General features: G+C 39.4%; 1 protein-coding gene across 6 annotated transcripts in view; it reads right to left on the bottom strand.

Annotated features, from left to right (window-relative positions):
- Positions 1–4,325: 4,325 nt before the first annotated feature.
- The window catches only part of KIF13A (kinesin family member 13A), a 199,329-nt gene continuing 190,170 nt past the window's right edge, over positions 4,326–13,484 (bottom strand). For all 6 annotated transcript variants that reach the window (XM_054017820.1, XM_054017824.1, XM_054017823.1 and 3 more), the window contains 2 exons: positions 7,531–8,647; positions 4,326–6,438 (listed from right to left, as the gene is read on the bottom strand). In XM_054017820.1, coding sequence (XP_053873795.1) covers positions 6,152–6,438; positions 7,531–8,647 — 1,404 coding nt within the window. In that variant the 3' untranslated portion in view covers positions 4,326–6,151. The remainder of the gene's footprint in view (positions 6,439–7,530; positions 8,648–13,484) is intronic.

The following is a 13,484-nucleotide window of genomic DNA, read 5'->3' as shown; positions in this document are numbered from 1 at the left end:
ACACACGAGAAGTCACCGAAGATGAATGCATTGCATTCAAGAAGTTCATTAACAGAGTTGTGCAAAATTATAACAAGAAACCAAGAAGGATGTAGATGTCATGCTTCATAGAATGCTTGAGTAGCCAACTTTAATTTGTGTGATTTCAAAACATGAGTTAAATCTAATAAAATGGTCATGAGACTTTTCCGTTTTTACTATGGTGCCCTACAGCCCACCTTCACCTTCACAGTCTCACCCCTCATCGGCCCTGACCCGGCCCCGCTGTAAATTCAAACACCCCCCCTAATTTCAATTTATGGCGAAAACACTGCTTCCACCAGCAACTTGCTCCACGAAGCAACGCAGGTGCCTGCAGCCCCGCCAGTGCTGGGGGGTTATGTGGGTTAGCCTGGCCAGGAGGCGATATTAATTTCTTCTACGCTGTGGTGCTACAAGCTGAAACAGACACTTACGGGTATTTCTGATGGGTACAGGGCCCATGTTATAAGCCAGGGGTGGCCAACCTGTGGCTCCAGAGCCGCATGTGGCTCTTCAGAAGTTAATATGCATCTCCTTATACAGGCACCGACTCCAGGGCTGGAACTACAGGCGCCAACTTTCCAATGTGCCAGGGGGTACTCACTGCTCAACCCCTGGCTCTGCCTCCCACTCTACCCCTTACCGCCCCCTCCCCTGAGCTTGCTGTGCCCTCACTCCTCCCCCTCCCACCACAGCTGATGGGAAGGGAAGGGGAGGTGCTGATTGGCAGGGCTGCTGGTGGGTGAGAGGCGCTGGGAGCTGATGGGGGACTGCTGACGTATTACTGTGGCTCTTTGACAACGTACATTGGTAAATTCTGGCTCCTTCTCAGGCTCAGGTTAGCCACCCGTTATAGGCTAAATTTCCCTTCGGTTCTTAAGCTCTCAGATCTGAACTGAATCAGATTTTAGCCTTTGAGGGTGATACCAGGGCCCTAAGGCCTACATGGTACTGGCTTTCTTTTTACACTTTTCCCACACCAACTGGCTATGGCACAGTCCCTTCTCCCTTACTGCTCTATCCTTTCTTCACTGTCTCTTCAAATATTGCTGTTGCCCATTTTGGCTTCTTTCCCTTTTCCATCTTCTGATGCTTTCTTCTCATTGCTGAGTACTAGTGTGCAACACAGAATTAACTCAGCCCTTAGCACTCTACCTCCCATTTATCTGAAAACTCCACACACAGTGTTGAAATCAACAGCAGAGGGAAGGCACACAGCCAAGGAGAGACCGACAAAGACATTTTCAAGGACCCTGCAATACTGATTCACTTAGTTAAATGGCCAAGACCTTATTGCACACCTGCAGTTAGTGGCTTTCAAATGACCAGAAACATCAAAAACTGGAGAGGACAGAAGTAGAAATTTTAAGTAGAGAAAACTGCCTGAATCAAAACTTTCCATTCAAATGGCTTTGAACTTTAGGAAATTTCAGGCTTGAACTACACAGCTTCAATCCATTTCCAGTATTACTCTTCTAAAATATAGGTACTGAAGTATACAAAGAGATTAAAAGCAGACAGCCAGATCAAAAACCACAGGAGAGGCTAGATCAGGAAAACTCCATAAAGGAGTCACTTGTGGTTCCCTCCACATTATTTAGTTCAGCTCCCAGATCCTGTGAAACTGCAAGAGACAAGGGTCATTGCTAACTCACTGTTTCAGAATGAGCTTGCATAGTTCTTACAACATCACCTAAGCTCTGATGTTATATCACTCCCAGTGCACCGAATATTTAAAACATACCAAGAAAGTATATTTCCAGTATGTAGCAATTACATGCTTGGCTATACATTTCAGAAGTGCCAGTTCTATGTGCATCCATTGTCAAGGTTATTCAGCTGTTGTTGAGTGAAAAATCTGTTTATTGGTGCATTTGCAAGTGTTGGGTCTTATTTTTAAAAGAAAACTAAATTTATAATGTTCAATCTCAATATGTGGGTTATTTTTACTTGTCATTGGTAATTTATCTTTTGTCTTTGATAGTGACCTTGGAGCTAGGCTTAGAAGGCTTAGATTTTTATCAGTTGTTGATTTCACTGTACACACGCACACAAATCAATGAAAAATATTTCCATCAAGGATAATCACATTTTACAGGTCGGTACAGTAAGAAAAATGTTGCTTGCAAACTTTTGAATCCCACCTTAAAGTGTATAAAATATGTTGTAACGCTGCTGTTAGTGGAGCTGGAGCAGAGGCACCATTTAAGTTGGGTGAAGAGGGCTGGGGGGAACCACCCCCTCCTGCTGGCCTGTGTGCTTTATCATGTGTTAATTTTAAGAATAGGGAGGCACCAGTGTGAGGACACTGCCAGGGCAGGTGTAGGAGCCTCCCCCATAATTTTGAACAACAGTAAACATTTAAATTGATAAAAATTGAAAAAAATGCTTAAAAATAAGCATCAATATTATCCAAAGTTATTAAAAAAATCAAATTCTGCCAAGTCTACTTAACAACAATGAAGTTTTCTGTTGGTGAATATTTATATCATAGGGAACAGAATAAAGAGTTAAATTATGACGAATTAAATTCAGTAAAGACAAGTGCAAAGTACTACACTTAGGAAGGACAGATCAAATGCCCAATTCAAAATGAAGGATAACTGGCTAGACAGTAATATTGCAGAAAAAAAATTGGTCCTGTCTCAGTGTGAAGGGTTGGGTGAGATGGACTAGATTATCTCTTTAGCCCCTTCCAACCTTACATTTCTATGAGTATTTGTACTTTGTTAGATAAAACATAGGTGATACCACATGAAGCAAAGCATCTAGAATGACTCACCTCTATATACCGTAAGGCCTAGTGTACACACACAATTTAGTTTGACATAGGTATAGCAGTCAAGGGGTGTGAAACCCACACCCAAGTGCCATAGCTATACCAATCTTACCCCTGGTGTAGGGGCAGCTAGGTTGACAGACGAATGCTTCTGTTGACCTAGCTACTGTCGGTTGGGGAGATGGTGTTCCTGCAGTGACAGAAAACCCCCTTTCATTGCTATAGGCTTTGTCTACACTACAGGTTTATGGTAGCATAGCTATAATGCTGAACCTATGCCACTATGGCCCCCACAGCATAGACTTGGCCTAACAAAGCTACCCTGTTTATAAACTGAAAAAGCCATAAACACAATAGCATCCTATGAAGTCTTTAGAAAATGCACAGGTTGAACAACAACAACGCACACATTAAATCCAAAGATCAAGATAAGGCCCTTTATGATCTAGTTAAATATTAGAAGGATCTTGAATAAGGTTAAAACTATTATCTGGATTAGCCAGCTCATTGAGGTGAGTTTGGTCTGCCCTGTATTGTACAGTATTATTTGTGGTTTTTTATGCACATGATCCTTGTGGCAAGGATTCTGTTGTGTGTTTGGGACACATTATTATAAAGTGCTGCAGAAGATGGTGGTACTATACAAAACTTTTAAGGAAGAACTCTTAATGGTTAGGAAACATATTTAGAGTTCTGTTACAGGATCTGAATAAAAGAGCATAGGTAGTTAGTGTTAAGAGTTTGTAGTTGGATAAAAAGTTTCTTCTGAAATCTCTGGTGTTCATCAGCTAGATATTAAGCCTCAAAGCATCTGAGTGTTTAGATATCATTCTAACTTTACAGATGGGGAAAATGAGGCATGGAAAGGTTCAGTGATTTGTCTACAGACATGCATAAGCAATATTTAGGAATAAAATATGAGGCCCGACTTTTACTTCCCTGATCTGACCACTGGATAACACTTCTCTCCACTTAACCTATTTTGGTGAAGGACATATTAATGTGAGGTGTAACAAGATCCAAGGGCTATAAGTTGAAGCTAGACAATTCAAACTGGAAATAAGGCATAAAAAAAAATTAACAGTGAGGATAGTTAACCACTGGAACAATCTCCACATTTCGTGGTAGATTCTCCATCACTACCAATTTTTAAATCAAGATTGGAATTTAAAAAAAAAATGCTCTTGTTCAAAATTAATTTTGGCATGTTCTGGGGCCTGTGTTATACAGGGGGTCAGACTAGATTATGAGAACAGTCCCTTCTGGCCTTGGGGTCTATGAAACATACAGACTTAGCAGAAGCACAGGAGTTTTAGTCAGTACAGAGACCACGATGGTATAAATAGTTCTTGAATGGATGTATAGCATTCAGATAGGGTTGACTGGTTTGTTATTTTTGTGCAATATCTTTACAGGCTGCATATTAACACAAGCAAACCTATCCCCAAAATATCTGAAGTAAATGCACATTTTGTATTCATGAAGGCCTAGAATAAATACAAGAGTGCGTGTTTAAACACCATCGTAAACCAAAATAACATTGTATTTTTACCATAAGATAATGTCCATGTTAGTCTTCGAATGATCCCAAATATTTGTTTGGGGCAAATACGGTAGCTTTTTAGAATAAAAAAAAAAAAAAGTTTTGTTAACTTATATTCTTAATTTAGATTTAAAACATTGTTTTGATATAAACAATTGGATATGTTCTAAGATCACTTATTATCCTTGATAAAATACTTTTCCACAAAGGAATTCTTCAGTTACAATCCTCATGATAATTTCTTCCACTGTTACAGCTTGATCAGTTCTGGGTGAACAGCGATACTGTGAACTGTTGCTCTATGAATGTTCTTTTCCAAAAAGCAAATCATACATTTGGGCACAGTCAAATTCATTGTATTCTGTCATCACTGAACCCTATATTACATGAGCCAGTCAATGGTATCAGTGATTAATACTGTCCACTCTTCCACTCCTAAAAGGTATAGTCTCTTTTTAGCATGTATATCTATCAAGAGATGCATACAGTATATCCCACTGGAGCACCAAAGTATGAACTAGCAAACTCGTTAAACCTAATTTTTGATAATGAATCCTCAAATACAGTATTGAAGTCAAATACAAGCAAAACAATCTTTTTTAAAATCTGAAATAAACAGTCTGTATTCTAGAACACAAAATATCTGTACCAATTAAATACAGTATGGCAGAAATAGAATATAAATTACAGTTCTTTACAGTAAATAGTAAAACACTAGAGTCAGCTTAATATACACAAAATCAAAGAAATAACAGCAGCTTTTCAGTAAGGTCCCAGGTATCTCACTCATTCACTTGGCTAAGAAATAAAGAAAAACAGGTACAGCAGGCCATTCATTTCACTCATTTTTACCACTTGTTACTTTACAAATATCCAGGACATTGTACAGGCATCTACAATATCTACATGTGGAACAGCTTTCTCAAGAACTCACAAGCACTGTAGATAAATCAATTATTAAAATAGACTTTAAAGATTACAATTATTTTAGAATGTTCCATTTTAGCTTGATCATAACCAGCAAACAACAGTGCAAGGTTTGCAGTCGTGATCCATTACTGCTGCTTTGTTTCCCCATTTGCCTAAAAGCCATTTTTAAAGGAAATGTTGTCCTCACTTCCTTGCAGTAATACTGTTTCTGCAATCAAACTGCCTGGCTTGGGTTAGCATATGAAATTCCAAACATACAGGCTCGGCATTGATAGTATTTTCAATACAATGCCAAATCACCACAGTGGCAGGCCTCTAGGAAGACAAAAAAATATATATATGAAGCAGTCAGATATTTCAGTGTACTTACAGGACATAAGGCAGCATGGTGCCCAGTGATTAAAAGAAACATGGCACCAAGCTAATAGTTAAAACAAACGTTTACAATAAAAACAAGATATAAACAGCAAATGTGTCAGTCTAATACAAGTTCTTTGGTAATTAAGAACAGCATAGTGTAGCTTTTTCAAATATGGTTTTACATCCTTTCTCCCCAAAATAAAATATTTTCTTTTTTTTTGTTTAAAATACATCTCCCAAGTTGCTGTATAACAAATAGTCCAGTACCTCATAAGTATCTACAAAACAGCTTTAACTGTGTTTTAGTGTGCAGCCATATCTGCCTATTGGCAGACTAACTATAGATACACATTAATATATATATAATATATATATATATTTATAAAAAATTAGAGAATTAAGTCCATGACTCTACAGAATGCACATTCAGTATGGACAGATGAACTGTACAACGACTTTTAAAATCCATAAAGTTTTCTACACTTTGATGTGTGTAGCAAGTGCAAAAATACTACGGCTTATTTAATCCAAGACTTCCTGTTCTCTTGTTTCCTAGAAAAAGCAGAAGCCGCTGCATCTCCTGATTGACAGAGGGGTGCTTCTCCTGCTTTAGAAGAGGATGATGACCCCTGAAGTACAGAACTTTTTCGCTTCTCTAAACTTGAGGATGCCTGAGATTGTGAAGTGCTACTGCATCTCTTTGTTGAAGCTGGTGCTTTACTGAGGCGCCCGGGACGAACAAACAAACCATGTCGTGGCTTGCAGTGGAAGTACTCTCTACCTTTTACCGTTCCATCATGTTTCCCTTAAATGAAAATAAATATATGGCATTAATTTTCAATACTTAGCCATCATGTGCAGTTACAGTATGTATATGTGGTGATTATCCTGAAAATACTCTGCGTACTCAAGCTTAAAGCTCTTAGTGGTGAGAGCAAAAGTATGCAACACATGAATGGTGAAGCATTCTGAGCAATGACAACTCCCCACACTAACTCTTATGTACCATTTATTCCCTTTACAAAAACAAATATCATTTTAACATCAGACTTGAATATTTAAAAAATCAAAATTCAGTTTGTTGTTCAAAAAGGTTCCAACACCAGTCCAAAACCTGGCTTTTTAATTTTTCTAAAAACCCACTAACTTCAAAAGTCTGTACGTGATTTCTATAAAAAGCTTTTGCACTCAAATAGCATTGGTTCCCTTTCTGCTCCAATGTTCTCATCAAAATGAAAGTTGTACTGATAAAATCAAGGTAAAGAAGAGTTTTAAAATAGTACTTTAAACACTTCTCTTTACGATTTTTCTCATGAAAAGTGATCTCTGGCAAAGATAACAGACAGCAGCAGAAACAAACATTTGAACTCTTCAGCTGCTGGTTCCTATAGTCACTTGGCAACACAAGGTTGTTTCAAATGCTGACAGTTTTAAAAGGTTTAAGTTATCTTAACTTCACCCAACTACAAAAACATGGGAACAAAGGGGAACCAATGGCAGCTTGTATGACCTGAAGTATGAAAATACTTTGCATAAAGCAAGTAGAACATAGTTCTTTGTTTAAAACAACCGTGAAAACAAAAACATTTAAAAATTAGTGCTTCAAAAAAAAAACCTGTAAACTTAAACAGTAATATACTACACTAAGAAAGGTAAGTATATAAAATAGCCCCGCTTCCTGACTGGTTTGGTATTTCCCAACATATAGTTACTCCTGGGGTAATTCTGCACCACTTCAGAATTCATGTCCCCACCCAGAAAATACATTCTGCCAGAGAGGCACTGCAACTATACCTTTTGCCCAACAGAGGCTGCTGTGGCACCAGAACACTGTAACCTTACATTATGTCACAGGATTGTATTTATAACCCACAGTACCTTATTTGTGGTTACTTACCCAACTGAACACTTAGTTCAACTCCAACCCAGATTCCAGCTGAAAAATCCACTGGTCCAATATATCTCACTGTGCCTGTCTTATTACTTCCTACACATACTTGTTCTCCCACTGTCACCCAGCTAGGCAACGTGTGGGCTTGGTCTGCAGAAGCACCATCTTCAGAGTCAGAAACATCTAAATGGTTCTTTGTAATAAAATCATTGAGGGAAGAATCAGGATATGTCTGACAGTATGAAGTCTCTTTTACTAATACAGAAAACAGAGGGTTTTCAATGGCATTTGACAGCTGGTAACCCACAGCCACAGATTCCAGCTGGCCTAAGCGAATGCCCTCTTTGTAAGTGTTTTGTGATAAATCTGAGGCACTGTCCACCCCAGCAGTTGGTATTTCTTTCCTTCCATTAGAGGAACCAGTGGAACATAACTTTGGATCTACTGACTGGTCAAAGTCCTTTCCATCTTCAACACCCATGAACTCTGTAAATGAATGATCTTCGAGAACATCTGAAGTGTGCTCAATTGTTGCTTCCCGGGATGAAAACTCAATTTTGTCTCGCATGTTTTTGCTAGTTGAGGAATCTAAACCTGAACAAGAGCCAGCTCTATGTAACATCTCAGAGTTTTTGTCAGTGGTATTTAGGGATGGTGGAATCTCTTTTGCTAAGGCACTGTTTTCTTTGAGTGGTGGTACGTGTATCTTATCTTTAGCTAAGCCCCTTTCTGGAAATTCCTTGTTCAAAGATCTCAAATCATATGCAAGACATGGTCCTGAATGATCACTGGAGTCCAAATCCTTCATCTGATTGGCTAGCTGGTCTGTGCTATCACTACAGGGAACAAGCATGTCAGACAGTGTAGCATTAGAGGCACTGTGCGAAAAGTAGCCACTAGTAATACTGCTAGTGGTGGGGCTGCGAGATACCTCTTTCTCAAGGACACGAGAATTCATGAAGTCTGTTTTAGTGGAAAACCATTCTCTGTTCTCCAGACTAGCATTGTAAACACTGAAGTCAGCAAACTCCTCAGGTATATAAGGCCGAAAATTATGAAAACCCTGTGAGCTTATCAGTTTCTTATTAATGGCCTCCAACTCACTGTCCTCTTCATCAGAGTCCTGCAAAAATTAGACATAGTTACATAGGGGGTTAGCTCTTTATGAAACATTTTCTAGATTAAAGTTTCAAAAAAATTCTCTTAGTTAATTTAAGTACTATCCCACAACTTATATTGTGCGATATTCCAAATTAATTTGTCTCCTAAATATCAAAAAAGAGTGAAGAGAAATAATTTTATATCCTTTAAACAAAGACTGAGTCACCTCTGAACAGCAATTAATGCCTGAGTAACTAAAAGAGAAAAAGAAGCCACTGAAAGTGCTGCCCTATCAATATTTCCTAAGCTGCTCATTTGAATGAAATTCATAAAGTGTCCAAAATATTTTTACCTCTGAATTTATATGTAAATAGACCAAACAAGTGTCACTTAATGAGTCGTGTTCTGAGTCACTTACTGAGTACAAAATAGGTTTTTGTCAAATCCCATTCCTGGAAACCATATAATATGTTGCAGTTCTTTTCATGACATAGACCAATTATGAATGCATTCCTTTTAGAGAGTAATCTTTTTATGGTAACTTCATCACATAAGATATATTTTTAAAGTTTTTATAAGACTTTTCTACATGGCGAGTTAGTGCGCAGCAACCCAGGACATGAACGCAAAGTACACCAGCTTGTCTTGTACTAAGTTGCTACATGAACACAGTATGAGTCCTATAGTGCAGCTTAATTTGCTTTCTCAGACTCTTTTAGAACCCCCTTTCCTGCACCTCTCACCATATAAAAATGCTTACATGCTCAAAATATAAAAGTAAACTCTTAGACGGGAGAAAATTCAGAAAATCTCAAAGTACTTTGGTTTTGGAATTATGGAAATATCTTAAATATTTTACTATTTCTGCTTTTGAAATTCTTTTAAACTCAGTCATAAATCTTCATCACACAAAGAAAAAAGGCAAATCAACATACATTTTTTCACTATTTTAGTTGTTGTACTATATTTTTCTTAAGTGCCAATGCATACGTTTTGTGCAAGTGGTATTTGATAGAGAAAAGCCTGGGTCGGTTACCAAGAAACACAGGACTTCAGTTTAAATTTTAGAAATACAGTTTTAAAAAAATAACACATTTGTTTCAGCATGTAACACTAACTTATCTACTGTAATAGTCATGGTCTAGCACTGCAGAACATAAGCAACACCCCTCACGGTGTATAGCATTCATTTCTCTAACTAGAATACTGACATTTTAAAGAGCCATATTGTAAAATACAAGAGTGCTCATTATGCAAAGATATCTAACAATGTTCCTACAGTACTACTTCTACTACACTAGGTCCATTTTAAAATATTTAAATATTTTAAAATGGCACCCTCTACCCACATAATTTGTCATCCTTACACAACTGACTTCCTCAATTATAACATAGTTAAGGTATACAAAAAGAGGCCTGAAATGATTCTCTGATCCAGCCAAACACTTAAGCACATGCTCCTAAGATGTTCTAATTTATGGCAGGGCTACAAGAGTGACCTGTGACTGGCTCCCTGATTTCCCATCCCTTGCCTCAATCAGATTCAATACAGGAGAGAATCTGGGCCAAAATGTTTGCTTTTTTAATTATTTTATGTTTATCGATTGGATTTTTTCACTATAGTTATCACCATAGCATCTGAATGTCTGAAACATTAATGACTTCATCCTCAATGCCGGTGTGAGGCAGGGATGTATTATAAAACCCATTTTAAAAATAGGGAAAATGAGGCAGTAGACTAGAGCAATTTGCCCCAGGTAATATAAGATGCCTGTGGTAGAGCTAGGAAGATAACCCAGGTCTTCCTAGTCCCACTCAGATGCCTTGACCAAAATAGACCATCCGACCTTTCCTTCAGTTTTCACTTGAGTGTTTAATGTTTTTTTTTTAAATTCGGCTCTCTGAGAGCTCAGAAAATTTTTTTAAAACACGATTTATTTTAAGTATTTATACTGTGCCCATCACTGTAGTATCTAAGCACTAAATGTAGTACAAGTTGTACTAGTACTGATGCCACTTATAGCCTGTTTGAAATAAATTTTTAAATAAAGCTATGAAACTTTAGAAAAAGCATACAGAGCAACCAGTTTGTTCATTTTGTTAATTTCAGAAAGAAGCAATTCTCTAAAATGTCCTCTAAGGCACCTATTTAGAAGGCCACACTTGTGTATATTTGATTAAGTGGTCTCTCTCAACCACAAGAGAGTTTGCATAGCGAGTTTTTAGAAACTTCCTACATAGTTTGATCCTTAATAATGATGAACATTATTCACCATGATCCTTTTTTGTAGCTCGACTCTCCTTAACATTTTAGCCTGTCACCTGTGTAGTGCTCAACAAATATAGAAAACCAACTGTATGAATAATTCAAATAAATGTTATTACTAATGGAGAACTGGATCCCGGGTTGAATAAATTCTGCAAGTCATACTAAACTTTCACTAATGGGGAAAAATGTTTGAATGCTTTAAGGCAGGTGGTCCTACTGGTTTGGGTATGCCTGCGCTGAGTATAAAAGCTAAGCAGATTTCAGCTCTGTTAGTATTTGGTCAGGTGATTATTTGTTGTTTCTTTGTAATAGCATTAGCTACTCTTAATGATTTCATATGTATACATTTCAATGAGGATTTTATTTTAAATATTTTACTTATTGATGTTTGGTCTGGCGGCTGGTGGCAGTGTTACACAGTGTCACGTGAGAGATGTGGGACTGATTTCTGCTCCTATAATCTTGTTCTTCGGGGTGAAATCCTGACCCTACCAAAGTCAATAGCAAAATCCTTATTGACTTCAATGAGACCAGGATTTCACTCCATGCCTTAAATAGACAAAACTACAAAAAGCCACTCTACTTCCATGGGTTGAGAAGTTGTCATCTCTTATAATCTAAGCAAAATTAGGCCTGGCCACAATTGGATAATACCCCTCCCATGAACATGCATAGTGTGTAAAACATGTCTGTTTTGTGCATCACAGATTATCTGATATTTTATCTCCTATGAAACTTTTTTCAGTAGCTCTGCTTACATTCCCCCGCTACACTTTTTATTTAATATATTTTCCTGTTAATGTTCTTTCCTTTAGAAGAAATTTATTAGGAACTTCAGAACTAAAATTCTAACAGGATCTTTTACTCAGCTTCCTTACACTTATGTGTAATGTTCTTTCCTTACATGGTCACACATTATGCTGTATAGACAGTATTGAAAAATGTTACATGTGTACATTTAAGAGTGGAAGAAAGTGCAGATATTACAAATCATTATATACAGTTCAATTTATTTTTAGTCTTATTAGAGAAGTACTTTAAGAGCATAAAATATTTCTCCTTCATACTTTATGAGCATCTATGGTTATAGAAAAGACAGTTACCTTTTCCATAACTGGTATTCTTTGAGATGTGTTACTCATTTTCATTGCACAATAGGTGTGCATGTTCGCCACGTGCACTGGTGCCAGAAGTTTTTCCCCTAGCAGCACCCGTGGGGGAGCGCCCCTAATGATCCCTGGAGTGGTGCCTCTATGGCGTGGTATAAGGGGTGCTGCTGCACACTCCCCCCACCCTCAGTTTCTTCTTGCCAGACAACTCCGACAGAGGGGAAGGAAGACGGGATGTGGAATGGACATGAGCAACACATCTCAAAGAACACCAGTTACGGAAAAGATAACTATCTTTTCTTCTTCGAGTGACTGCTCATGTGCATTCCACAATAGGTGATTCCAAGCTATATCTGTTGGAGATGGGTAGGAGTTCACAGACTCTCGGGACGGAGCCGTACCCTGCCGCACTTGGCGTCTTCCCTGTTTCGGGAGATGCTCGCATAATGCGAGGTGAACATGTGAACAGAAGACCATGTGGTAGCCCTGCAAATGTCCTGAATGGGGACATGGGCTAAAAAGGCAGCTGATGAGGCTTGCATCCTAGTCGAGTGTGCCCTCACAATTGATGGTGGGGAGATTCCCGCCAGATCATAACAGGTACGGATACACGAGGTGATCCACTTGGAGAACTGCTGAGTGGAGATCGGCCGACCCCTCATGCATTCAGCTGAGGCAATGAACAGCTGCGAAGACTTCCTGAATGCCTTAGTCCGCTCCAGGTAAAAGGCCAGAGCCCGTCTCACATCCAGCATGTGGAGGCGGCGCTCCTCACTGGACGTATTGGGCTTGGGGCAGAGGACCAGCAGGAAGATGTCCTGACCCATTTGGTAGGCGGAGACCACTTTAGGGAGGAATGAAGGGTGTGGGCGGAGCTGGACCTTATCCTTATGGAACACCAGGCTCGGAGGTCAGGGCCCTGAGTTCTGAGACCCGCCTAGCTGACGTGACTGCCACCAGGAAGGCTACCTTCCACGAGAGGTGCAATCAGGAGCATGTAGCTAGCGGCTCAAAAGGGGGAACTGTCAACTGGGCCAGCACCAAGTTTAGGTCCTACTGCGGGACTGGGGGCCTAACATACGGGAAGAGATGATCCAATCCCTTAAGGAATCGGCCAGTCATGGCATGGGAGAATACCATGTGCCCCTGCACTGGCGGGTGGAAGGCCGAGATGGCTGCCAAGTGCATCTTGACGGACAAGGGCGCTGGGCCCTGGGCCCTAAGGTGAAGAAGGTAGTCTAAAATGAGTTGGATCGGAGCAGCCACGGGCAAAACGGCCCGCTCAGCTGCCCACTGGGAAAATCGAGACCACTTCGCCAAGTAGGCTTGGCGCGTGGAGGGTTGCCTGCTTTCCAAGAGGACGCACTGAACCTCTGCTGAGTAAGTCCTTTCCTCCCGGCCTAACCATTGTTGCCTGGGCCACACCAGGGCAATCAGGAGGACCCAGGCCCTGTCCATTTTTATCTTCTCCAAGACCTTGC

This window comes from Malaclemys terrapin, chromosome 2 (assembly GCF_027887155.1).
Source record: "Malaclemys terrapin pileata isolate rMalTer1 chromosome 2, rMalTer1.hap1, whole genome shotgun sequence".
Taxonomy (NCBI): Eukaryota; Metazoa; Chordata; order Testudines; family Emydidae; genus Malaclemys; species Malaclemys terrapin.
This window is presented reverse-complemented; position numbering and strand designations above follow the sequence as displayed.